Here is a 26004-nt window from a genome sequence, read left to right on the forward strand (position 1 = left end):
GATTAGAGACGAGAAACAGACGCCGTGTCCTCAAAGATACGACAGAGACGAGCAGCAGACTGAAGAAGAGACGTTACCGCAATCTAAACTCTGTGTGTGTGTGTGTGTGTGTGTGTGTCAGGTTAATTACACTTGTACATGAACCCCCAGAGCAGCTGATTAGTCTCAGCAGCAGCAGCAGCAGCAGCAGTGTGTGATAAACAAACCCACGTTTGTCGCTCGCTCACAGCTGAGAACGCGACAAACGCTCTCTCTGCTCAGTGTGACGTCGACGACACGCTCGGTCCTCGGAGGAGCAGAAAACTCAGCTCGGGTTTCACGCACGCAGTCGCGGTGGGCGTGTCTTTCAGAAGTTAGCGCTGCGTTTACACGTAAAAATCAACGGTACTGTGTGTACGACAGATTTACAGTCTTGGCTGTCTGTGTGTCTGTGTGTGTGCAGAAGTGGCAGTGTGTGGAAGACGCCACGGGGAAACTGCGACTCTTCAAGTGCAAGAACGAAGGGGGCGGGGCAAAGAGGTTCCAGAGGGGCGCGGTTCGTCTTCAGCGTCCAATCAGCATGAAGTCTCAGCTCTACCAGCGCAACTGGGACGCCTGTGACTGCAACCTCAGCGACCTCCGACCTCTGAACCTGCGGCCGACCATGACGAGGCCGTTCAACAGCAAACCTTTCTTCTCCAAGAAGAGTGAGTGTGAACGGGTCGGTCCAGCAGGGGGCAGCACTGACTGATGCTGTATATATATGTATGTATATGTATATATTTGTATACATATATGTATATACATATATATGTGTATATAATGTACTATTAATTTATTACTATTAATAATTAATTACTACTATTTACCAATGTTTTGTTGTGTGACATCAGAGTTTAAACTCATATATTTTACACGTGTCAGTGTACAGCACTGATGTGATGCTGCCCTCTGGTGTTTGTTGTCGGAACTACATCAACTCAGACACTGAACTACGACAGTTTAATTAATGTGTTTGTGTGTGTGTGTCAGAGTTCAAAGCTCTCAAGAGTTACTCCAGGAACCGTTACACTCGCTCCGTGTCGCTGACTAACAGTTACCCTGGAAACCACAGCCTGGTGGGGGGGTCCGACGAATCAGAGGACGAGTTCAGTGGGATGGGCGGAGCTTCCAGTGTCCCGGCCCTGCCCAACTCCATCAAAGTCACACACAGGTAAGGGTTTTTGTTTATTTTTTTGTTTTTGTCTTCACTCCACAAATGTCGTGTGCACGTGAACTATGTCACATTTTCACAAAAAATATTTTTTTTACGTTAAAACGTGCAATTATATTATATGGTTATATACCACATATATCCACGGTTACCTGTTGTTGTTCTTTACCTGCAGGTGTTCGATTCTGTCTAACGCCTCAGTGAAGTGCGAAACAGGCATTTATCAGTCTCTGCAGGCGTGGAAGGACCACAAACTACACATCGACCATGAGGTAACACACACACACACACACACACACACACAGGTTTAAAATATAAAATAAAGGGACCCTAAAATGGAACTCCACTCTCTCTTTCCTCTCAGATCGAGACTCTGCAGACAAAGATAAAGAACCTGAGAGAGGTCAGAGGTCACCTGAAGAAGGCCCGCCCCCTGGATTGCGACTGTAGCAAGTACCTGTGAGTGAAATAATAACAATAATGTAAACTTCGAGCTAGCAGGGGAGGAGCTAAAACTTAAAAAAAAAATACTTACCAGAATCTGACTGTTTATGTCATGGAAAATTTATTTCAAATCTTTTTCAAGTAAAACAGAAAAAACAGCTGTGCTAGAGCAATTTTGTGTTTTTTTTTGTCTTACCAGCCTCCCACCACAAGGGGGAGTGTCACTCTTTTGCCGATTATTCCCAAAGTGCTATGAGTGAGAGAGTTTAGGAAGCGTGGATAATAAACAAACGTTCGCTTTTTAATTCACACGCAGAAAAACAAACAACCCGTAACCGTAGTAACACCTGCTGTGTGTGTGTGTGTTTCAGGTATAAATCCAAACTGAAGAACAAGCTGCGTTACCGCGGCAACCTGCATCCCTTCAGGTGTGAAAAAGATTCCCCGACAGTAAAATAGTGAATAAAAATAGAAACTGTATCTTTTATTTTCTGTGTTTAAAAAAAATAAATAATAATGATTCATAGTGCTGGGCATGCTAACGTGTTCACGGCGGTTAACGGCGTCATCGTTAGCGGACATTAACGCATGACGCGTTTCCATGACGACTGACTGAAAAAAGAAGTTTGTGACGTCATGTTTACGTGCCGTGCCACCAGAATCCAGGCACCATTTACCAGTTAGCTCCGGTAGCTCCGTTAGCTCCTTTAGCGCCGCTAGCGCCCCAACAGTCAAACTGAAGCAGTCTGTTTATTAAAGGAAAAGAGCAGCGCTACGAAATAACCAGCGTACCTGTGTACTGCGTATGTGTGCCTCTGTTTTTAAAGTTTAGCGTTACTTTAGAGACTTGTTTTAACAATCGAGAGTCGCGTAAACATGACGTCGCACACGTCTTTTTCCAGTCAGTCGTCATGGAAACGCGTCATGTGTTAACGTTGACACAATTAACGTGCCTAGTACTAGTTTTTCACAGTTTTAAAAGCACATTTTAACATCGTCAAACACAAAGTTTAAAATCAAAACTAAAGGGGATCTAAACTGGATCCATGAGGGACTCCCCACAGCAGCACAGTCCTGATGTCAAACGTACCATATGTTCACACTCACTGTGTGTGTGTGTGTGTGTGTGTGTGTGTGTGTGTGTGTGTGTGTGTGTGTGTGTAGGAAGGGCGGGGCTAGGGACAAGAAGGCGTGGCTTCTGAAGGAGCAGAAGAGGAGGAAGAAGATGAGGAAGATGATAAAGAGGATCAGGAACAACGACACGTGTTCGATGCCCGGACTCACCTGCTTCACACACGACAACCAGCACTGGCACACTGCCCCCTACTGGACGCGTACGATAACACACGCACACGTACGCCGAAAACGTGGTTAATATAACAACTGACTGTTACACTTTTTTTGTTGTTTTTTAATGTTGCAGTGGGTTCGTTCTGTGCGTGCACCAGCGCTAACAACAACACGTACTGGTGTCTTAGGACCATCAACGAGACGCACAACTTCCTGTTCTGCGAATTCGCCACTGGATTCTTGGAGTACTTTGACCTCAACACAGACCCGTACCAGGTACACACACACACACACACACACACACACACACACACCTGCTTTATGAAGACTCTTTTTTAAGATTTTGTTCAGCGCCATCTTGTATTTTTGGTACCAGACGTTTACAGTTCTCTCTCTCTCTCTCTCTCTCTCTCTCTCTCTCTCTCTCTCTCTCTCTCTCTCTCTCTCTCTCTCTCTCTCTCTCTCTTTCTCTCTCTCTCTCTCTCCAGCTCATTAACGCCGTCAGCTCGTTAGATCGTACGTTTCTTAATCAGCTCCACGTTGAGCTGATGGAGCTCAAAGGCTGCAGAGGACACAAGCAGTGTAACCCTCGCACACGCTCACTGGAGCCTGGTACGACACACACACACAAAAACACACACGCACACACACACACTTATTCAAACGAGCACACACAGGCACACGCATGCACGCACACAAAAACACACGCACAAATGCACACACACCTACACACAAACACACACATGCATACACAAATGCACATGCGTATACACACAAACATAAGCACACGCAAACACATACACATACACAAATGCATGCACACACACACGCCTACATGCGCACACACCTACGCACACACACCAACGTGATAAGCACGCACAACTACACAAACGCGCACACACACACACACACAAAAACACGCACAAACACACCTACATGCACACACACCTACGCACACACACCAATGTGATACGCACGCACAACTACACAAACGCGCGCACACACACACACACAAAAACACACACACACACACCTGCACATGCATGCACGTACACACACAAGCACGCACAAACACACCAACACACACACACACACACACAAAAACACGCACAAACACACACACACCGACACATGCACGCACGCACACACACAAGATCGCACACACACATACACGCAAACACACACACCTACACACACACACAAATACACAAATGCATGTGCGCATACACACACAAACACACACGCAGACACACGCACATATTTTCTCTTTTTCATTGATCGTCTTATTGAAACAAAAACCTCTGCTTATTAACCAATCAGATTGTCTCTTCAGCAGGTGGGCGGGAACATGGCAGCTTTGACGACTACAGGTACACACACACACACACACACACACACACACACACACACAGATTTCCCTGGTCTGAACGCTGCATGTCTTCCTGCAAGAGCTAAGGCTGCAAGAGGTGGAGCAGAGAGAGAGAGAGAGAGAGTGTGTAATACTGTGTGTGTCTCTGTGTGTGTGTGTGTGTGTGTGTGTGTGCGTGCGTGTGCATGTGTTGCTTCAGAGTGTTTGAGAGGAGAAAGTGGCCGAAAATCAAGAAACCTTCATCGTCTCGAACCCTGTGAGTCTTCCTCTGCATGCCGCTGCAATGCTAATGTAACCCCCCCTTAACCTCCACATTAACCCCGCCTTAACTACACATTAACTCCACATTAACTCCGCCTTAACTCCACATTAACGCCTCAATCATCAGGACTTTATTAAATCTCATTTCATCTGTCTTGAAAAATCATCATCTTTTATAAAGGGATAGTTTTGGTTTTAAAGTCTGCTTGTTATGACACAGAGCTGAGTGTACTGTGAGCGCCCCCTGCTGCTGAGAATCAAACTGGACTTTTACCAAGAGGAAACCGAAGTTTGTAAACCACTCACTCTCACACACCAAAGTCCATAGAAAAATCAGTGATGGCAGCCATTTTGGATATGCTAACATGCTAATATGGCATTAAAGATAATGCTGAATGATAGTATGAGTTATTGGGCATGGATGCTAATATTAGCAGCTAGCACCAGAGGTGACACAGCAGCTCCTGTGTCCCCACGAGCTAAAATCACCAATTTTCTCTGTGGACTTTGGTGTGGGAGAGTGAGTGGTTTACAGTTTCTTTTGGTTCGCCATAAAAACTCACTTTAAAAAATAACTAAATTATCTTTTAAACAAACCAGATTTGTGTCACTGTTATTGTTCTTAACACTGTGTGTGTTTGTGTGTGTGCGCGCCCCCCAGTGGTCCGATCTGGGATGGCTGGAAGGGCTAATTCTTCGTATCGGTTGCTGTGAGACTCCGCCCACAGCAGCCTGGAAGAGCGGGGGCGTGTTCACCAGACGCCAGCACCACCATGGCGGCACTCACGGCCACTTCACCGCTCCGCCAATCAGCTTCTGCCATTTCTGTGACATCACTAAGTCACCTCCTACCCTGCTGCTCAGGGAGACGCTGGGACCAAACACCTCCTCATCAGCTGCTGCTCCTCCCCCTCAGAGCTCCGCCTCTTCCTCTGAGGAAGTCAGCATCAGGGGAGGAGCCTGAAGGTGATGGTGATGAAGACGAGACTCCTCCTCCTCTTCATTATGTGACCTCCCGGCGGCCATATTTGTTTCCACACTTCAGGACGTTTTCGCTCAGACTGACACAGAAGCAAATGTCTGACGCTGTGACATCACTGATGATGTCATTTCCTCTTTTTATACCATTAATAACATGAGCTTTGTTACCATGGCAACAGACAACTTTACTGACAATGACGTTAATTAACCCCCCGACCCCCAACCCCCCTGTGACTGACTACAGTTCCCATCATGCATTGTGGCCGGACTGAGTCTCCTGAGCCAATCAGAAGAGGACGACATGATGATGTCATTGTTTGTTAACTGTTCAATCACCTCGCTACATTCTATTTTTAACTATTAATTCACCCACAAACAAACAAACAAACAAATAAAGCACTGGTCATAAAGAAACAAATTTCTAAACGATAAAATTGTAAAAATTTAACTGTAAAAGAAAAAGAAAACTGATCTTAACAAATAAAATAAATAAGCATATAAAAAGTAAATAAACACGTTGAGATCTGTCACTGTTTTTACCCTCACACACTTTTACACTGAGTTTCCATGGTCACGCAGATACTCGCCAAAGTAAAACTGAAATACGGGATCATATTCCGATCAAATCCGTCTATCAGGTGACGTGATCGTCAGTGGAGAGCTGTTCACTTCGTACATGAGATTGTAAAGAAAAAACACTTTGGTAAGACTCAGTGTTAGCGGCTATGCTTCAGTTTAGTAGTTACCAGATGTCAATTATTCTAGCTCGTTAGCTTTTTTGACATGTTTACAAATCCTGTGATTTTATTTTTTTTAATCTGTAAGTTAACCATAACAGTTCAGGTTTGTGATTACCAGATGACGTCATGCTAGCTAGCTAGCTAGTGTTTCTGTCAAAAACATCCTGCAGTGATTTCATACTTAACTGTAACAAGGGTTAGCAGTTAGCTTAATGTTAGTAGTTACTAGATAATATTAGCCCTAGCTAGCTAGCCTTTCCGCCATTTAAAAAAAATACTTTTGCTGTTATGGGTGATGCTAATGCTAACTAGCTTTCACGCCATGTTTACACTTCCTGCTTCTGTCACAGGAGAGGAAACTTTAACCACGTCAAAAATAATCGTCATATTGTGACTGAACTGTTTGCGCGTTGCGTTCCTTATTTAAATATGTAGAAGTTACAGAAGACAACATCGGATCTCAGGTGCGACGCACAGACCTTATGGTGTTAGATCACCACGGTAACATACGCTGAAGCTGATGATCACAGTGTAAACGTGTGTGAGGTGTAAATACAGTGACTCTCAGCGTCAGTCTTGTTGTTTTCTTGGCTCTGCGGTGCTGTTCACCCTCTAACAACTGTAGGAAAAAAACCTCCTGGTTGTGTTTGAATGTATTTGTAAATGTTTAGGTATGTTTTCTAAAGACACACACACACACACACACACACACACACACACACACACACACACATACACACTGAAGGACAAACTGCCAAGCACTTTGATTGGAGGAAGAATGGACCGATCCAGGGTTCATGGTGACAATACTGATCTAACACACATGTACATTCACCCTCTCACCTGTGGAAACCTGTGGTGACTGGATTTAGTTTGTGAATAAAGTGTTGAAACATTTTCCCCTCAGTGTGTTTTTATTGGTGTTTTTGGATGCGAGCGCCCCCTGCTGCCTGAGAGCCGACATAGCTCTGTCAACAGAGACGCGAGTTCACATCTTTATCTCAACAGGAGACCACTCACTCTCCCGCACCAAAGTCCATAGAGAAAATCAGTGATTTTAGCTGGCGGGGACACAGAAGCTGCTGGTCTACTGCTGCCTCGTGTGGTCACTTTGTGTCACTGAGGTCAATCTGAGCTATTCATATGTCGAACTGACAGAATAAGACATTTGAACTTAGTGATGGAGGCAGCAGTGGATCAACAACTCCTGTGTGCTGTGATGTTAAAATCACTGATTTTCTCTATGGACTTTGGTGTGTTAGCATCATAGCATCAGCGTTAGCGCACCCTATATTGTAATGTGTGTGTGTGAATAAGGTGATATCAAACGTCAAATGTTTTTTTAGTTCTTTATTTTTTCTTTACAACACATAATATTTCAGTCTAAATGAGCTTCTTCAGTAAATTTCCCCACTGCGGGACTAATGAAGGACTATCTTAACTTAAAACACATAAATATTCAGATCAGCTGTTCACGGTTTTAGTCGTCATGCGTCAACAGGAGTTAGCTTGCTCTCTTTTATCTCAGTGTTTGGTCTCCTCCTCCTCCTCAGGTCAACCTGAGTGTGACGACGTTCACTGTGACGTTAGCATGAACTCACTTTTCACGCAGTTGGAAAGCTGAAAACTAACAGAGGCTCAAAAGCCGCACCTACATGTGGTTACACTACACACGATGAATAAATGCCCCGCCCCCTCAACCATAGGTGTTCATGAGGTTAATGCTAACACAGCAACATACAGGAAGTTAGCCAAAAGATAGTCAAAGTTTAGCTAAAAGTTATCAAAGAGTCAAAACTAGGCAAGTGTTTTGCATTCACCTGAAATCATTTTTTATAAAGGCTCTGTTTTTACGAGATTTTTTTGGTTTCTGTTTTACAAGATTTTTTTCTGGTCAGTTTTTACGGAAAAACATTTCGGGGGTCTGTTTTACGAGATTGTTTTTCGGGTCTGTTTTTACGAGATTTTTTGTACGATGGCACGAGTAACCTTTTTCAAAAACAATTTGAGGTGAATGCGACAAAAGTATAAGTTCTCCAAAGAGTCAAAAGTGAGCTAAAGAAAGAAAGTCATAAATTATCTAATCTGTCCATAAGATCGTAAAAAAGTTCGATCTCCAGATCATCGTCGGAATCATTTTCTGCGATGGCTGTCCTTTCCTCCGTCTTTATTCAGTCACTGACGCGTTGACAAAACCATGAACTCGACTCTTCGTCGTCCTCGCTCCTCCCGCCACTTCCTGTTCAAACCACAACAACGTTTCCGTTGAAAAATACACATCAGATAAAACCACACGGACGCCACACGGCGGCGCCAGAGAGTGTCACTCAACGATCTGCAGAAAAACACGCACATGAGAAACGTTACTCACATACAAGGAAAAAAAAAAAAAGAAGCGTGTTTTAACTTTATGAGGATAACGTGCGAAGTTTACGACTCACCATGGCGACCTTGCTGCTCTGTTCGCGAGTTCGGATGCGTAGTTTGTTAACGGTCGTCTCAGCGATGTCCGCCCGCTCCTCGGCGTCGTCAAGCTCGTGTTGGACTTTCCTGTAACGCACGGTGCTGCAGCTCACCTGCTCCTCCTGGTGGACAGACAGAGACACAGCGGCTGTGATTGCGACAGCAAACAAACTTTGTCACTTTTTTATGGCTACCGTGGCGACGGTGTGAGAGCAGCACTCACGGCGTTCTCCGCTTGTCTCTTGTAGCTCTTTAGTTTCGACTGGAGTGTGTCGATCAGCTCCTGCATCCTGAGCAGAGTCTTCTTGTCCTCCTCCGACTGACAAAACAACAACAAACAAACAAAAACTGTGAAAACGACGTAACGTGCGCGCGGCGGCGTGAAGACGACGGCGACAACGACATCAGACCTGGTACGTTAGCTCTTTGACTTTCCTCTCGTAGCGACGGACGCCTTTGTGATAGTCGTCGTTCTTCTTCTGCTCCACCGTCAGCTCCGTCTGCAGCTCCCTCACCTGGACAAAATGTTTTTTAGTGCTGGGTACGTTATTTAAGCGCTAACGGCAGTTCATGGTGTTAGCGGTGTCAATGTTAACGCACATTAACGCGTTTCCATGACGACTGACCAGAAAAAGACGCGCGTGACGTCATGTTTACGTGCTGCGGCACCAGAGTCCAGGCACCGTTTACCAGTTAGCTCCGTTAGCTGCGTTAGCTCCTTCAACACCGTTATCGCGAGTCGATCTTATGGACAATCGTGAGTCACGCAAACATCACGTCGCGCGTGTCTTTTTCCGGTCAGTCGTCATGGAAACGCGTTGACGCAACTAACGCCGCTAACCCGCATTTAACGCGTTAACGTGCCTCACTCTAAGAGGTATAGACTCCACCCCTTCCTGTTACCCACCTCGTTCGCTCCTTCAAAATAAGAGTTTACCACTGCCTGCGCACGTTAAACGTCGCAAGACTGTTGTTCAGGAGCGTTTATCTCTAAAAAATTATTTGTTCCACTTTCTCTTTATTTGAGAGGCGTTAACACATTTATATCACATGTCCATATTTGGTCATAACTAAGTGATGTTGTTAATGAGACTGAACATTACACGAATGTCTAATCTGCGGCTCATCTGCTGTGGTGACTCCAAGGGAAGGAAAAGTTAAAAGACAAGAAAATAAAACAAATAAACCAAGGAATTAAGTCACAGATTCAGATTTTAGAATTAAAATGGGAGACCGAGAAGTTTCCACTCACTCTCGTCTCCAGCTTATGAAGCTGTTTTTTCCCGCCCTTCAGCGCCAGCTGCTCCGTCTCGTCCAGTTTCAGCTGCAGCTCTGTCACAAACACAAACCTCGTCATCAGTCAGCGCACCGTCACCGCCACTGTCGTCAATCGGCGGCATTAATGATCGGCGTGGTCACCTTTGGCCGTGGACTCCATGTTCTTCTTCATCCGCTCCAACATGCCGCTGGTGTCCTGCTCCTTCTTCAGCTCCTCGGCCATCAGCGCCGCCTGCAGGAACACGCGTGAATGACAACGTTACAGACAAAAGTGACAAAAAGGACCAGAAAGAAAACGTAATGTGCCAGAAATCGTCATGGTATAAAATGGCATTTTGTCAATGTTATTATCGCGATCATTTTAATCTCCAAACGTTAAAGTCGCAAATACTGCGCAAAAACAAGTATCTGCACTGTTTTTGAAAGATTTTTTAAAATATAAGAATCCTAAACACGGGAATGATGCAGCTCCCCTTGTGGCACTTCAAAGTAAACACTTGAGCTAGAATTCTCACGTGAAACGTTAATTTCACGTTTATAACGATAATATCAATTCCACAATACCAAAATCAACTTCTAGCCCTTCTAGAGTGATTTTTTTTTTTTTGCGCCGCAAAAATAATCGTACGTCGTCCGATCATTATTCAGAGTTTGTGACTCAGGACTGACATCAGTTATGGCCTTCTTCGCTTTGTCCTCGGCGCTGTGACTCTCCTGCACGGCCTCGTCCACCTCCACCGTCAGCACCGTCAGATCCGCCTCCATCTTCTTCTTTTGGTTCAACAGACCTGAGTTCTACGAGGAAACAGGAAGTCAGGTGACAGGAAGTCAGGTGACAGGAAGTCAGGTGACAGGAAGTCAGGTGACAGGAAGTCAGGTGGCCAGCTGATGAGTGGGTGAATCAGTGAGGAAGACCCAAAATCTGACAACTGACCTGTGTGGAGAGCATGTTGACTTTCTCCACCACCTCCACCAGCTCATGCTCCGCCATCTTGCGGGCGCGGTCGGTTTGCCCCAGGACCTCTCGTAGCTCCTCCTCCTCACCGGCCATCAGCGCACAGCGTCGCTCCAGCAGCGTGATCTGTTCTCTCAGCTGATTGGACAGATGGACTCTGTCCTCCAGGTCCACCTGCTGCTCTTTCACCTGGAACACACGATGTAAGTGATGTTAAGTATGAAAGCCGGTGGCTGCGATCCGTCATCCTCGTATCCATGGCGACAGGGTGACCTGCGTCTGCAGGTGTCGGATGATCCGCTGACTGTCCGCCGACTGTCGGTTAGCGTGTCCCAGCTGAACCTCCATCTCGTTCAGGTCAGACTCCATCTTCTTCTTCAGACGAACCGTCTCACTGCGACTCCGGACCTCCGCCTCCAGACTGGTCTGCATGGCCTCCACAGAGCGCTGGTGGCTCCGCCTGGTGGACAGAACGGCCTTTTTTGTTAAGTTTTTTTTAAGAAATGACGCAAAGAAGAAAATGACTGCTTTATTTTATTTTTATAGTAAGCTAAATGTAGGTCATCAATCAAATTTGATACTTTACTACTATAAAGTAGTACTACTATAAGCTCACATGGAACAGAAAGCAACAGTGCCATTTGCATCAACCTGGCTCAGCAAATACAAACTTTGGACGACATACGACAAAAAAGTCATACTATGCTATGTCATACTAAATTGGACCATTTTTTTGTAAATGTTTTTGTTGGTCCAAAATTGGACAAAAATGTCATACCGTACACCCAAAATTTGAATTTTTTTTGGAAAAAATAGTATAGTATATAATTAAAAAACTTTTCCAAAAAAATACATAGTAGTGTGACGTTTTTGTCAAATTTTGGGCCAAAAATTTTTATTAAAAAAAAAATCTCAAATTTTGGAAGACATAGTATAGTATGTCGTTTTGTCAAATTTTGGACCAAAAAAATGTTTAAAAAATGTTTGGACGACAAATTACTATATTACTATAATGACTATACTATGTCGTCGACCTCCATGTCATACTACACTATTTCGTCCAGAATCTGACCATTTTTAGGAAAAAAATAATTTGGTCCAAAATTTGACAAAAACGACATACTATACTATGTCGTCCAAAATCTAAAAATTTCAAAGAAATGTTTTTTTTAGCCCTAAACGTGACCAAAACGTCATACTATACTATGTCGTCGACCTCAATGTCATACTACACTATTTCGTCCAAAATCTGACCTACTATGTCGTCCAAAATCGAAAAAAATATGTGAATTTTTTTTTATAGCCCAAAATGTGACCAAAACGTCATACTATACTATGTCGTCGACCTCAATGTCATACTACACTATGTCGTCCAAAATCGAAAAATTTCTTTAAAAAAATTTTTTTGCCCAATATGTGACCAAACGTCATACTATACTATGTTGTCGACCTCAATGTCATACTACACTATTTCGTCCAAAATCTGACAATTTTTTTGAAAAAAATAATTTGGTCCAAAATTTGACTAAAATGACAAACTATACTATGTCGTCCAAAATCGAAAAAAAGAATTTGGTCCAAAATTTGACCAAAACGTCATACTATACTATGTCGTCGACCTCAATGTCATACTACACTATTTCATTCAAAATCTGACCATTTTTTTGAAGAAAATAATTTGTTCCAAAGTTTTACTAAAACGACATACTAAACTTTGTCGTCCAAAATTTAAAAAAAATATTTGAATTATTTTTTTTACCCCAAAATGTGACCAAAACATCATACTATACTATATCGTAGACCTCAGTGTCATACTACACTATTTCGTCCAAAATCTGACCCTTTTTTGGAAAAATACTTTTGGTCCAAAATTTGACAAAAACGACATACTATACTATGTCGTCCAAAATCGAAAAATTTCTTTGAAATTTCTTTTTTAGCCCAGAATGTGACCAAACGTCATACTATACTATGTCGTCGACCTCAATGTCATACTACACTATTTCATTCAAAATCTGACCATTTTTTTGAAAAAAATAATTTGGTCCAAAATTTGACAAAAAAGACATACGTCCAAAATAGAAACAAAAGTTCAATTTTTTTTTTTTTGCCCAAAATGTGACCAAACGTCATACTATACTATATCGTAGACCTCAATGTCATACTACACTATTTCGTCCAAAATCTGACAATTTTTTTTGAAAAAAACTTTTGGTCCAAAATTTGACAAAAACGACATACTATACTATGTCGTCCAAAATCGAAACAAAAATTAGAATTTTTTTTTTTTGCCCAAGATGTGACCAAAACGTCATACTATACTATATCGTAGACCTCAATGTCATACTACACTATTTCGTCCAAAATCTGACCATTTTTTTGGAAAAAAACTTTTGGTCCAAAATTTGACAAAAACGACATACTATACTATGTCGTCCAAAATCGAAAAAAATATGTGAATTTCTTTTTATAGCCCAAAATGTGACCAAAACGTCATACTATACTATGTCGTCGACCTCAATGTCATACTACACTATGTCGTCCAAAATCGGAAAATTTCTTTGAAATTTTTTTTTTGCCCAAAATGTGACCAAACATCATACTATACTATGTTGTCGACCTCAATGTCATACTACACTATTTCGTCCAAAATCGGACAATTTTTTTGAAAAAAATAATTTGGTCCAAAATTTGACTAAAACGACAAACTATACTATGTCGTCTAAAATCGAAAAAAAAATTTGGTCCAAAATTTGACAAAAACGTCATACTATACTATGTCGTCGACCTCAATGTCATACTACACTATTTCATTCAAAATCTGACCATTTTTTTGAAAAAAATAATTTGTTCCAAAGTTTTACTAAAACGACATACTATACTATGTCGTCCAAAATTGAAAAAAAATATTTGAATTATTTTTTTTAGCCCAAAATGTGACCAAAACGTCATACTATACTATATCGTAGACCTCAGTGTCATACTACACTATTTCGTCCAAAATCTCACCATTTTTTTGAAAAAAATAATTTGTTACAAAGTCTTACTAAAACGACATACTATACTATGTCGTCCAAAATTGAAAAAAAAATTTGAATTATTTTTTTTAGCCCAAAATGTGACCAAAACGTCATACTATACTATATCGTAGACCTCAGTGTCATACTACACTATTTCGTCCAAAATCTGACCCTTTTTTGGAAAAAAACTTTTGGTCCAAAATTTGACAAAAACGACATACTATACTATGTCGTCCAAAAAAGAAACAAAAATTTGAATTTTTTCTTTTTGCCCAAGGTGTGACCAAAACGTCATACTATACTATATCGTCGACCTCAATGACATATTACACTATTTCGTCCAAAATCTGACCATTTTTTTGAAAAAAATAATTTGGTCCAAAATTTGACAAAAAAGACATACTATACTATGTCGTCCAAAATCGAAACAAAAATTTGAATTTTTTTTTTTTTCCCAAAATGTGACCAAACGCCATACTATACTATGTCATCAACCTCAATGTCATACTACACTATTTCGTCCAAAATCCGACCATTTTTTTGAAAAAAAACTTTTGGTCCAAAATTTGACAAACACGACATACTTTACTATGTCGTCCAAAATCGAAAAATTTCTTTGAAATTATTTTTAATCCAAAATGTGACCAAAACGTCATACTATACTATGTCGTCAACCTCAATGTCATACTACACTATTTCGTCCAAAATCCGACCATTTTTTTGAAAAAAAACTTCTGGTCCAAAATTTGACAAAAACGACATACTATACTATGTCTTCCAAAATTGAAAAATTTCTTTGAATTTTTTTTTTTAGCCCAAAATTTGACCAAACGTCATACTATACTATGTCGTCAACCTCAATGTCATACTACACTATTTCGTCCAAAATCCAACCATTTTTTTGAAAAAAAACTTTTGGTCCAAAATTTGACAAAAACGACATACTATACTATGTCGTCCAAAATCTGAATTTTTTTTTGAATTTTCTTTTTAGCCCAAAATGTGACCAAAACGTCATACTATACTATGTCGTCGACCTCAATGTCATACTACACTATTTCGTCCAAAATCTGACAATTTTTTTTGAAAAAAACTTTTGGTCCAAAATTTGACAAAAACAACATACTATACTATGTCGTCCAAAATCGAAACAAAAATTTGAATTTTTTTTTTTACCCAAGATGCGACCAAAACGTCATACTATACTATATCATAGACCTCAATGTCATACTACACTATTTCGTCCAAAATCGGACCATTTTTTTGGAAAAAAACTTTTGGTCCAAAATTTGACAAAAACGACATACTATACTATGTCGTCCAAAATCGAAAAAATTTCTTTGAAATATTTTTTTTCAACCCAAAATGTGACCAAACATCATACTATACTATGTCGTCGACCTCAATGTCATACTACACTATGTCGTCCAAAATCTGAATTTTTTTTTGAATTTTCTTTTTAGCCCAAAATGTGACCAAAACGTCATACTATACTATGTCGTCGACCTCAATGTCATACTACACTATTTCGTTCAAAATCTGTCAATTTTTTTGAAAAAAAGAAATTTGGTCCAAAATTTGACTAAAACGACAAACTATACAATGTCGTCCAGAATCGAAAAAAAAATTTGGTCCAAAATTTGACCAAAACGTCATACTATACTATGTCGTCAACCTCAATGTCATACTACACTATTTCGTCCAAAATCCGACCATTTTTTTGAAAAAGAACTTCTGGTCCAAAATATGACAAAAACGACATACTATACTATGTCTTCCAAAATCGAAAAATTTCTTTGAAATTTTTTTTTTAGCCCAGAATGTGACCAAACGTCATACTATACTATGTCGTCGACCTCAATGTCATACTACACTATTTCGTTCAAAATCTGACAATTTTTTTGAAAAAAATAATTTGGTCCAAAATTTGACAAAAAAGACATACTATACTTGTCGTCCAAAATCGAAACAAAAGTTCAAATTTTTTTTAGCCCAAAATGTGACCAAACGTCATACTATACTATATCGTAGACCTCAATGTCATACTACACTATTTCGTCCAAAATCTGACAATTTTTTTTGAAAAAAACCTTTGGTCCAAAATTTGACAAAAACGACATACTATACTATGTCGTCCAAAATCGAAAAAAATCTTTGAAATTTTTTTTTCAGCCCAAAATGTGACCAAACGTCATACTATACTATGTCGTCGACCTCAATGTCATACTACACTATTTCATTCAAAATCTGACCATTTTTTTGAAAAAAATAATTTGTTCCAAAGTTTTACTAAAACGACATACTATACTATGTCGGCCAAAATCTGAGTTTTTTTTTGAATTTTCTTTTTAGCCCAAAATGTGACCAAAACGTCATACTATACTATGTCGTCGACCTCAATGTCATACTACACTATTTCGTCCAAAATCCGACCATTTTTTTGAAAAAAATACTTTTGGTCCAAAATTTGACAAAAACGACATACTATACTATGTCGTCCAAAATCTGAGTTTTTTTTTGAATTTTCTTTTTAGCCCAAAATGTGACCAAAACGTCATACTATACTATGTCGTCGACCTCAATGTCATACTACACTATTTCGTCCAAAATCCGACCATTTTTTTGAAAAAAAACTTTTGGTCCAAAATTTGACAAAAACGACATACTATACTATGTCGTCCAAAATCGGAAAAAATTCTTTGAAAAAAATTTTTCAGCCCAAAATGTGACCAAACGTCACACTATACTATGTCGTCGACCTCAATGTCATACTACACTATTTCATTCAAAATCTGACAATTTTTTTGAAAAAAATAATTTGTTCCAAAGTTCTACTAAAACGACATACTATACTATGTCGTCCAAAATCGAAAAAAAAATTTGAATTATTTTTTTTAGCCCAGAATGCGACCAAACGTCATACTATACTATGTCGTCGACCTCAATGTCATACTACACTATTTCATTCAGTATCTGACAATTTTTTTGAAAAAAATAATTTGGTCCAAAATTTGACAAAAAAGACATACTATACTATGTCGTCCAAAATCGAAACAAAAATTAGAATTTTTTTTTTTTAGCCCAAAATGTGACCAAACGTCATACTATACTATGTCGTCAACCTCAATGTCATACTACACTATTTCGTCCAAAATCCGACCATTTTTTTGAAAAAAAACTTTTGGTCCAAAATTTGACAAAAACGACATACTATACTATGTCGTCCAAAATCTGAGTTTTTTTTTGAATTTTCTTTTTAGCCCAAAATGTGACCAAAACGTCATACTATACTATGTCGTCGACCTCAATGTCATACTACACTATTTCATTCAGTATCTGACAATTTTTTTGAAAAAAATAATTTGGTCCAAAATTTGACAAAAAAGACATACTATACTATGTCGTCCAAAATCGAAACAAAAATTCGAATTTTTTTTTTTAGCCCAAAATGTGACCAAACGTCATACTATACTATGTCGTCAACCTCAATGTCATACTACACTATTTCGTCCAAAATCCGACCATTTTTTTGAAAAAAAACTTTTTGTCCAAAATTTGACAAAAACGACATACTATACTATGTCGTCCAAAATCTGAGTTTTTTTTTGAATTTTCTTTTTAGCCCAAAATGTGACCAAAACGTCATACTATACTATGTCGTCGACCTCAATGTCATACTACACTATTTCGCTCAAAATCTGACAATTTTTTTGAAAAAAAGAAATTTGGTCCAAAATTTGACTAAAACGACAAACTATACAATGTCGTCCAGAATCGAAAAAAAAATTTGGTCCAAAATTTGACCAAAACGTCATACTATACTATGTCGTCAACCTCAATGTCATACTACACTATTTCGTCCAAAATCTGACCATTTTTTTGAAAAAGAACTTCTGGTCCAAAATATGACAAAAACGACATACTATACTATGTCTTCCAAAATCGAAAAATTTCTTTGAAATTTTTTTTTTAGCCCAGAATGTGACCAAACGTCATACTATACTATGTCGTCGACCTCAATGTCATACTACACTATTTCGTTCAAAATCTGACAATTTTTTTGAAAAAAATAATTTGGTCCAAAATTTGACAAAAAAGACATACTATACTTGTCGTCCAAAATCGAAACAAAAGTTCAAATTTTTTTTAGCCCAAAATGTGACCAAACGTCATACTATACTATATCGTAGACCTCAATGTCATACTACACTATTTCGTCCAAAATCTGAGAATTTTTTTTGAAAAAAACTTTTGGTCCAAAATTTGACAAAAACGACATACTATACTATGTCGTCCAAAATCCGACCATTTTTTTGAAAAAAAACTTTTGGTCCAAAATTTGACAAAAACGACATACTATACTATGTCGTCCAAAATCTGAGTTTTTTTTTGAATTTTCTTTTTAGCCCAAAATGTGACCAAAACGTCATACTATACTATGTCGTCGACCTCAATGTCATACTACACTATTTCATTCAGTATCTGACAATTTTTTTGAAAAAAATAATTTGGTCCAAAATTTGACAAAAAAGACATACTATACTATGTCGTCCAAAATCGAAACAAAAATTCGAATTTTTTTTTTTAGCCCAAAATGTGACCAAACGTCATACTATACTATGTCGTCAACCTCAATGTCATACTACACTATTTCGTCCAAAATCCGACCATTTTTTTGAAAAAAAACTTTTGGTCCAAAATTTGACAAAAACGACATACTATACTATGTCGTCCAAAATCTGAGTTTTTTTTTGAATTTTCTTTTTAGCCCAAAATGTGACCAAAACGTCATACTATACTATGTCGTCGACCTCAATGTCTTACTACACTATTTCGTCCAAAATCTGACAATTTTTTTGAAAAAAATAATTTGGTCCAAAATTTGACAAAAAAGACATACTATACTTGTCGTCCAAAATCGAAACAAAAGTTCAAATTTTTTTTTGCCCAAAATGTGACCAAACGTCATACTATACTATATCGTAGACCTCAATGTCATACTACACTATTTCGTCCAGAATCTGAGAATTTTTTTTGAAAAAAACTTTTGGTCCAAAATTTGACAAAAACGACATACTATACTATGTCGTCCAAAATCTGAGGTTTTTTTTGAATTTTCTTTTTAGCCCAAAATGTGACCAAAACGTCATACTATACTATGTCGTCAACCTCAATGTCATACTACACTATTTCGTCCAAAATCCGACCATTTTTTTGAAAAAAAACTTCTGGTCCAAAATTTGACAAAAACGACATACTATACTATGTCTTCCAAAAGTGAAAAATTTCTTTGAATTTTTTTTTTTTAGCCCAAAATGTGACCAAACGTCATACTATACTATGTCGTCAACCTCAATGTCATACTACACTATTTCGTCCAAAATCCGACCATTTTTTTGAAAAAAAACTTCTGGTCCAAAATTTGACCAAAACGTCATACTATACTATGTCGTCAACCTCAATGTCATACTACACTATTTCGTCCAAAATCCAACCATTTTTTTGAAAAAAAACTTTTGGTCCAAAATTTGACAAAAACGAAATACTATACTATGTCGTCCAAAATCTGATTTTTTTTTGAATTTTCTTTTTAGCCCAAAATGTGACCAAAACGTCATACTATACTATGTCCTCGACCTCAATGTCATACTACACTATTTCGTGCAAAATCTGACAATTTTTTTTGAAAAAAACTTTTGGTCCAAAATTTGACAAAAACGACATACTATACTATGTCGTCCAAAATCGAAACAAAAATTTGATTTTTTTTTTTTTGCCCAAGATGCGACCAAAACTTCATACTATACTATATCGTAGACCTCAATGTCATACTACACTATATCGTCCAAAATCTGACCATTTTTTTTTAAAAAAACTTTTGGTCCAAAATTTGACAAAAACGACATACATACTATGTCGTCCAAAATCGAAAAAAATCTTTGAAATTTTTTTTTCAGCCCAAAATGTGACCAAACGTCATACTATACTATGTCGTCGACCTCAATGTCATACTACACTATCCATCCATCCATTATCTACCGCTTTTTCCTCCACCAGAGGGTCACGGGGGGTGCTGTGCCTATCTCAGCAGACATTGGGCTATAGGCGGGGTACGCCCTGGACAGTTCGCCAGTCCATCGCAGGGCCACATAGAGACAAACAACCATTCACTCACACACTCACACCTACGGTCAATTTAGAGTGACCAATTCACCTAATCCCCATATCGCATGTTTTTGGACTGTGGGAGGAAGCCGGAGAACCCGGAGAAAACCCACGCACACACAGGGAGAACATGCAAACTCCTTGCAGAAAGGCCCTTGTTCCGAAGTTGTCCCAAACGGGGCTCGAACCCAGGAACCCGGGTCTTCTTGCTGCAAAGGCAAGAGTGCTAACCACTACACCAACCGTGGGCCCCATACTACACTATTTCATTCAAAATCTGACCATTTTTTTGAAAAAAATAATTTGTTCCAAAGTTTTACTAAAACGACATACTATACTATGTCGGCCAAAATCAGAATTTTTTTTTGAATTTTTTTTTTAGCCCAAAATGTGACCAAAACGTCATACTATACTATATCGTAGACCTCAATGTCATACTACACTATTTCGTCCAAAATCTGACCATTTTTTTGAAAAAAAACTTTTGGTCCAAAATTTGACAAAAACGACATACTATACTATGTCTTCCAAATTTTGAATTTTTTCTAGAATTTCTTTTTTTAGCCCAAAATGTGACCAAAACGTCATACTATACTATATCGTAGACCTCAATGTCATACTACACTATTTCGTCCAAAATCTGACCCCTTTTTGGAAAAAAACTTTTGGTCCAAAATTTGACAAAAACGACATACTATACTATGTCGTCCAAAATCGAATGTATTGGAAATTTTGGACCAAATTTTTTTCCTCAAAAAAATGGTCAGATTTTGGACGAAATGGTGAAATATGACATTTTGGTCGATGACATAGTACAGTATGACATTTTTTTCAAAAGAATTTTCTGATTTTGGACGACATAGTATAGTATGTCGTTTTGGTAAAATTCTGGACCAAATTTTTTTTTTTCTAAAAAATGGTCAGATTTTGGAATAAATAGTGTAGTACGAAATTGTGGTCAACGACATAGTACAGCATGACATTTTGGTCACATTTTGGATAAAAGAAAGAATGTTTTCCAAAAAATTGTCAGATTTTGGACGACATAGTATAGTATATTGTTTTCGTCAAATTCTGCACCGATACTTTTTTTTTCAAAAAAATGGTCAGATTTTGGAATAAATAGTGTAGTATGACATTGTGGTTGACGACATAGTATAGTATGACGTTTTGGTCACTTTAAGGACTAATACATTGTTTTCTAAAAAATTATCCGATTTTGGACGACATAGCATAAAGTATGTCGTTTTTTGTCAAATTTTAGACCACATTTTTTTTTTTTCAAAAAAATGGTCAGATTTTGGACGAAATTGTGTAATATGACATTGTGGTCGACGACATAGTATAGTATTACGTTTTGGTCACTTTTAGAACTAATAAAATATTTTCAAAAAAATTATCATATTTTGGACGACATAGTATAAAGTATGTCGTTTTTTGTCAAATTTTAGACCACATTTTTTTTTTCCAAAAAAATGGTCGGATTTTAGACGAAATTGTGTTATGACATTGTGGTCGACGACATAGTATAGTATGACATTTTGGTCACATTTTGGACTAATAAAATTATTTTCAAAAAATTATCCGATTTTGGACCACATAGTATAGTATGTCGTTTTTGTCAAATTTTGGACCAAAGTTTTTTTTCAAAAAAATGGCCAGATTTTGGACGAAATAGTGTTGTATGACATTGTGGTCCACGACATAGTATAGCATGACATTTTGGTCAAATTCTGGACCAAAAATGTTGTTTCAAAAAAATTGTCAGATTTTGTAAGAAATAGTGTAGTATCACATTGTGGTAGACCACATAGTATAGTATGACGTTTTGGTCAAATTCTGGACAGTTGTTCAGCGTGTACAGTGCTAAATCAAATTGCGATTGTCATCAAAGCAGTCGTCATCAAAGCTTTTATGACCAAAGTGCTTCTTGTATATAACTAATCCTTTATTTGTTTGTCATCATCTGTAAATGATCATCAGAACCCGTATGCTTTGCCGGTTAACAACCTATTAAGTAGTGTATTAAGTTGTATGTAGAATAAAACCTCTTAAAGACACTTGAGTTGTCCGCCATACTTGTTCTGATCGCCCTTCCCAGAGGGTAGTTTATTGAGCTATAAGAAGCAGTCGGTAAATATCTGGACAGTATAAGTATGTTTTTGTCAAATTTTGAACCAAAAAATGTTTTTCCAAAAAAATGTCAAATTTTGGACGACATAGTATGACATTTTTGTTGACAAACACCCTATGACTTTAAATTCAAATGTCGGATCAAATACTGCATTTTGACAACAGAGGGGACTTGAACCCACAATCTTTCACCTACGAGGCCAGTGTCTTAACCATTAGGCCACTGTGACTCTTACATCAGTGTTGTATTTTTTACACTATCGTATATCTTTTTTGTCGAATTTTGGACAAAAAAAAAAATCCTCAAAATAACCCCTCAAATTTTGGATGACATAGTATAACTATGACCTTTTTGTCAGATTTTGTACGACATAGTATAGTATGTCGTTTTGGTCAAATTCTGGACCAAATATTTTTTTTCAAAAAAATCGTCAGATATTGTACGAAATAGTGTAGTATGACATTGTGGTCAACGACATAGTATAGTATGACCTTTTGGTCACATTTAGGACTAATACATTTTTTATGTCATTTTTGTCAAATTTTAGACCAAAAAAATATTTCAAAAAATTTTGGACGACATAGTATAGCATGTCGTTTTTGGTACATTTTGGACGATATAGTATAGTATGTCGTTTTTGGCAAATTTTGACGACATAGTATTGTACGCCGTTTTTGGCAAATTTTGGACCAAAACATTTTTTTCTAAAGATTTTGGACTACATAGTATAGTATGTCGTTTTTGGCAAATTTTGGAAGACAGTATAGTAAGTAGTACTGTAAATTCAGTACCTGAGGTTGTCGATTTCCTCATCCTTCTCTGCGATCTTTCGCTCGATCTCGCTCCTGACCTGCTGCAGCTCCATCTGGAACTTCAGGGTCTTGCTCTCCTCCAGCTCCAGACTTCCCTGGAGGTAGGTTCACAGTGGTCAGTGCGCAAGTAAAAACAGTCTGACCAACATCTACAGGGTCGGTCCATTACCTCGGCCTCCTCCAGAGATGTTTTGATGTCACTCCTCTCCACATCCAGGACCTTCTTCATCCTCTCCAGCTCATGGATGGTCTTCCCTCCATGACCGATCTGGTCTGTCAGGTCCACGATTTCCTCTGCCATCAATGCATTTGACCAATCAATTTTCCAATCAATCACAAACATTAGTTTGCATCACTGATTGTAGATGCCTCTCCAGACTCCTGATTTACTAAAACCTGTTTATCCATCTTTTACTAGGAACCTTCCTTGAAAGGAGTCGTGAGCAGCCACTGAGCAGCACTTGGAGACCAACTCCAGACTGAATGTCAGTGCCTTGCTCAGTGACAGGAGAGCATTCCCACACCAGCATGCAAACTCAACACAGAAAGAATCTGGGACCTTCTTGCTGTGAGGCAACAGTGGTAAACACTGTGCCACCGTCTGCAGAGGTTATAAACACAGACGGAGTTTGTACCTTGAAGGTTCTTGTTTTTTTCTCGTTTCACCGACTCCAGATGGTCCAGAGCTGGATAGTATAGTTTGACGAATTTGTCAAATTATGGACGACATAGTATAGTATGATGTTTTTGTCAAATTATGGACGACATAGTATAGTATGACGTTTTTGTCAAATTATGGACGACATAGTAAAGTATGACGTTTTTGTCAAATTATGGACGACATAGTATAGTATGACGTTTTTGTCAAATTATGGACGACATAGTATAGTATGACGTGTTTGTCAAATTTTGGACCAAAAAATGTTTTCAAAAAAATTGTCAAATTTTGTACGACATAGTATAGTATGACGTTTTTGTCAAATTATGGACGACATAGTATAGTATGACATTTTTGTCAAATTATGGACGACATAGTATAGTATGACGTTTTTGTCAAATTATGGACGACATAGTATAGTATGACATTTTTGTCAAATAATGGACGACATAGTATAGTATGACATTTTTGTCAAATTATGGACGACATAGTATAGTATGACGTTTTTGTCAAATTATGGACGACATAGTATAGTATGACATTTTTGACAAATTTTGTACGACATAGTATAGTATGACGTGTTTGTCAAATTTTGGACCAACATTTTTTTTTCAAAAAAATTGTCATATTTTGGACGACGTAGTATAGTATGACATTTTTGTCAAATTTTGGACCAACATTTTATTAAAAAATTGTCACATTTTGGAAGACATGGTATAGTATGACGTTTTTGTCAAATCTTGGACCAAAAATGTTTTTCTAAATTTTTGTAAAATTTTGTACCAACATTTTATTTAAAAAAATTAGTCAAATTTTGGACCAATTTTTTTTTTCACAACGTGTCACATTATGGACGACATATATGACCTTTTCGTCAAATTTTGGACCAAATTTTATTTCAGAACATTTGTCAAATTTTGGATGACATAGTATAGTATGACGTTTTTGTCAGATTTTGGACCAAAAATGTTATTTAAAAAAATTTGTCAAATTTTGGACGACATAGTAAAGTATGACGAAGTTTGTACCTTGAAGGTTCTTGTTTTCTCGTTTCACCGTCTCCAGATGGTCCAGAGCTTCTTCGTAACAGTTCTTGAGTTTGAAGAGTTCGGTGCTCAGACTGCGAGATTCTCTCTGCGCGGCCTCCAGATCCGTCTGACTGTCTTCAAACTTCAGCTTCCAGTCGCTCAGCAGCTGCGTCAAACAAGCACAAACCAACACATGCAGTGCTGTTTCGAGTCTTCTCATACTGACACGCTGAGGACTGTGGGTCGTGTTGCTGACCAACCTTGTCAAAGTTGCGTTGCTTCTTGTCCAGAGTCAGAGCGACGGAGTTGGCTCGTTCCAGCTCCACCACCAGGTCTTCCATCTCCACCTGTAGACGCAGTTTGGTTTTCTCAAGTGAAGAACATTTGGCCTGAGATGCTTCTTTGGCTTCTTCATTCGTCTGCAGCTTCACAACCAACTTCTTCCTTTAAACAAAACACCATGAAAAAAAAAATAACCGTAATGAACCAGAGCTGAGGTTTGAACAGTGAACAATTGTTTGTCGGATGAAGCTCTAGAAAAAGTTAGCAAGATTAGCTGGTATCTACATGATCCATCCATCATCTACCACCTTATCCTCCACGGGAGGGTCAAACACTGGACAGTTCGCCAGTCCATCACAGGGCCACATAGACAACCATTCACTCACACCTACGGTCAATTTAGACTGACCAATTTACCTTATCCCCAAATCTGCATGTTTTTGGACTGTGATAGGAAGCCGGAGAACCCGGAGGAAACCAACGCACACACTGCAAGTCATTGGTATCAGCTAGCATGGCATTAGAAACACTCATAGCGACTCCACAGTGCACCCGTGGCAAATCAATTGTAACGGCAGACTATCGATGTACATATCTGTGTTGATAGAATAATATTTGAAACAAAACTAACCTCGCATCGCATGAATTTTTGAGGGACTACTTTCTCAGCAGCAGCGGAATCAGTCCACCGCTGCCGGAAGTATGCCGCGCTGCTGCTGCTGACCCATAAATCCTTCAAATTGCAAGGTTGGTTTTATTTCAAACATTCTATCAACACAGATATGTACATCGATAGTCTGCCGTTACAATTGATTTGCCTCGGGTGCACTGTGGAGTCGGTATGAGTGTTTCTAATGCCATGCTAGCAGGTACCATTGACTTGCGCTAGCCGTAGCACCAGCGAACTCGGCAACTAGAAGAACTGAATGAAA

The 26004-nt window shown here is 38.7% G+C and overlaps 2 protein-coding genes across 5 annotated transcripts in view; one reads left to right on the forward strand and one right to left on the reverse strand.

Moving 5' to 3' along the window:
* The window catches only part of sulf2b (sulfatase 2b), a gene marked incomplete at its 3' end in the record, with an annotated part of 34110 nt that extends 26927 nt beyond the window's left edge, over positions 1 to 7183 (forward strand). For 2 of the 3 annotated variants that reach the window (XM_083894798.1, XM_083894799.1), the window contains 11 exons: positions 443 to 686; positions 1012 to 1192; positions 1368 to 1464; positions 1557 to 1651; positions 2008 to 2064; positions 2801 to 2970; positions 3060 to 3202; positions 3415 to 3538; positions 4260 to 4296; positions 4495 to 4551; positions 5218 to 7183. In XM_083894798.1, coding sequence (XP_083750924.1) covers positions 443 to 686; positions 1012 to 1192; positions 1368 to 1464; positions 1557 to 1651; positions 2008 to 2064; positions 2801 to 2970; positions 3060 to 3202; positions 3415 to 3538; positions 4260 to 4296; positions 4495 to 4551; positions 5218 to 5248 — 1236 coding nt within the window. The remainder of the gene's footprint in view (positions 1 to 442; positions 687 to 1011; positions 1193 to 1367; positions 1465 to 1556; positions 1652 to 2007; positions 2065 to 2800; positions 2971 to 3059; positions 3203 to 3414; positions 3539 to 4259; positions 4297 to 4494; positions 4552 to 5217) is intronic. The other variant, XM_083894800.1, reaches the window with a different exon arrangement.
* A 442-nt stretch (positions 7184 to 7625) lies between these two features.
* Positions 7626 to 26004, reverse strand: part of LOC310931599 (myosin-7B-like) — a 38002-nt gene continuing 19623 nt past the window's right edge. For both annotated transcript variants that reach the window (XM_083894797.1, XM_083894796.1), the window contains 13 exons: positions 25051 to 25234; positions 24791 to 24956; positions 23274 to 23398; positions 23084 to 23199; positions 11247 to 11433; positions 10953 to 11162; positions 10688 to 10813; positions 10160 to 10250; positions 9993 to 10072; positions 9151 to 9255; positions 8964 to 9059; positions 8719 to 8862; positions 7626 to 8516 (listed from right to left, as the gene is read on the reverse strand). In XM_083894797.1, coding sequence (XP_083750923.1) covers positions 8445 to 8516; positions 8719 to 8862; positions 8964 to 9059; positions 9151 to 9255; positions 9993 to 10072; positions 10160 to 10250; positions 10688 to 10813; positions 10953 to 11162; positions 11247 to 11433; positions 23084 to 23199; positions 23274 to 23398; positions 24791 to 24956; positions 25051 to 25234 — 1702 coding nt within the window. In that variant the 3' untranslated portion in view covers positions 7626 to 8444. The remainder of the gene's footprint in view (positions 8517 to 8718; positions 8863 to 8963; positions 9060 to 9150; positions 9256 to 9992; positions 10073 to 10159; positions 10251 to 10687; positions 10814 to 10952; positions 11163 to 11246; positions 11434 to 23083; positions 23200 to 23273; positions 23399 to 24790; positions 24957 to 25050; positions 25235 to 26004) is intronic.

The sequence above is a fragment of the Microchirus variegatus genome, assembly GCF_963457635.1.
Source record: "Microchirus variegatus genome assembly, chromosome: 9".
Classification (NCBI taxonomy): domain Eukaryota; kingdom Metazoa; phylum Chordata; class Actinopteri; order Pleuronectiformes; family Soleidae; genus Microchirus; species Microchirus variegatus.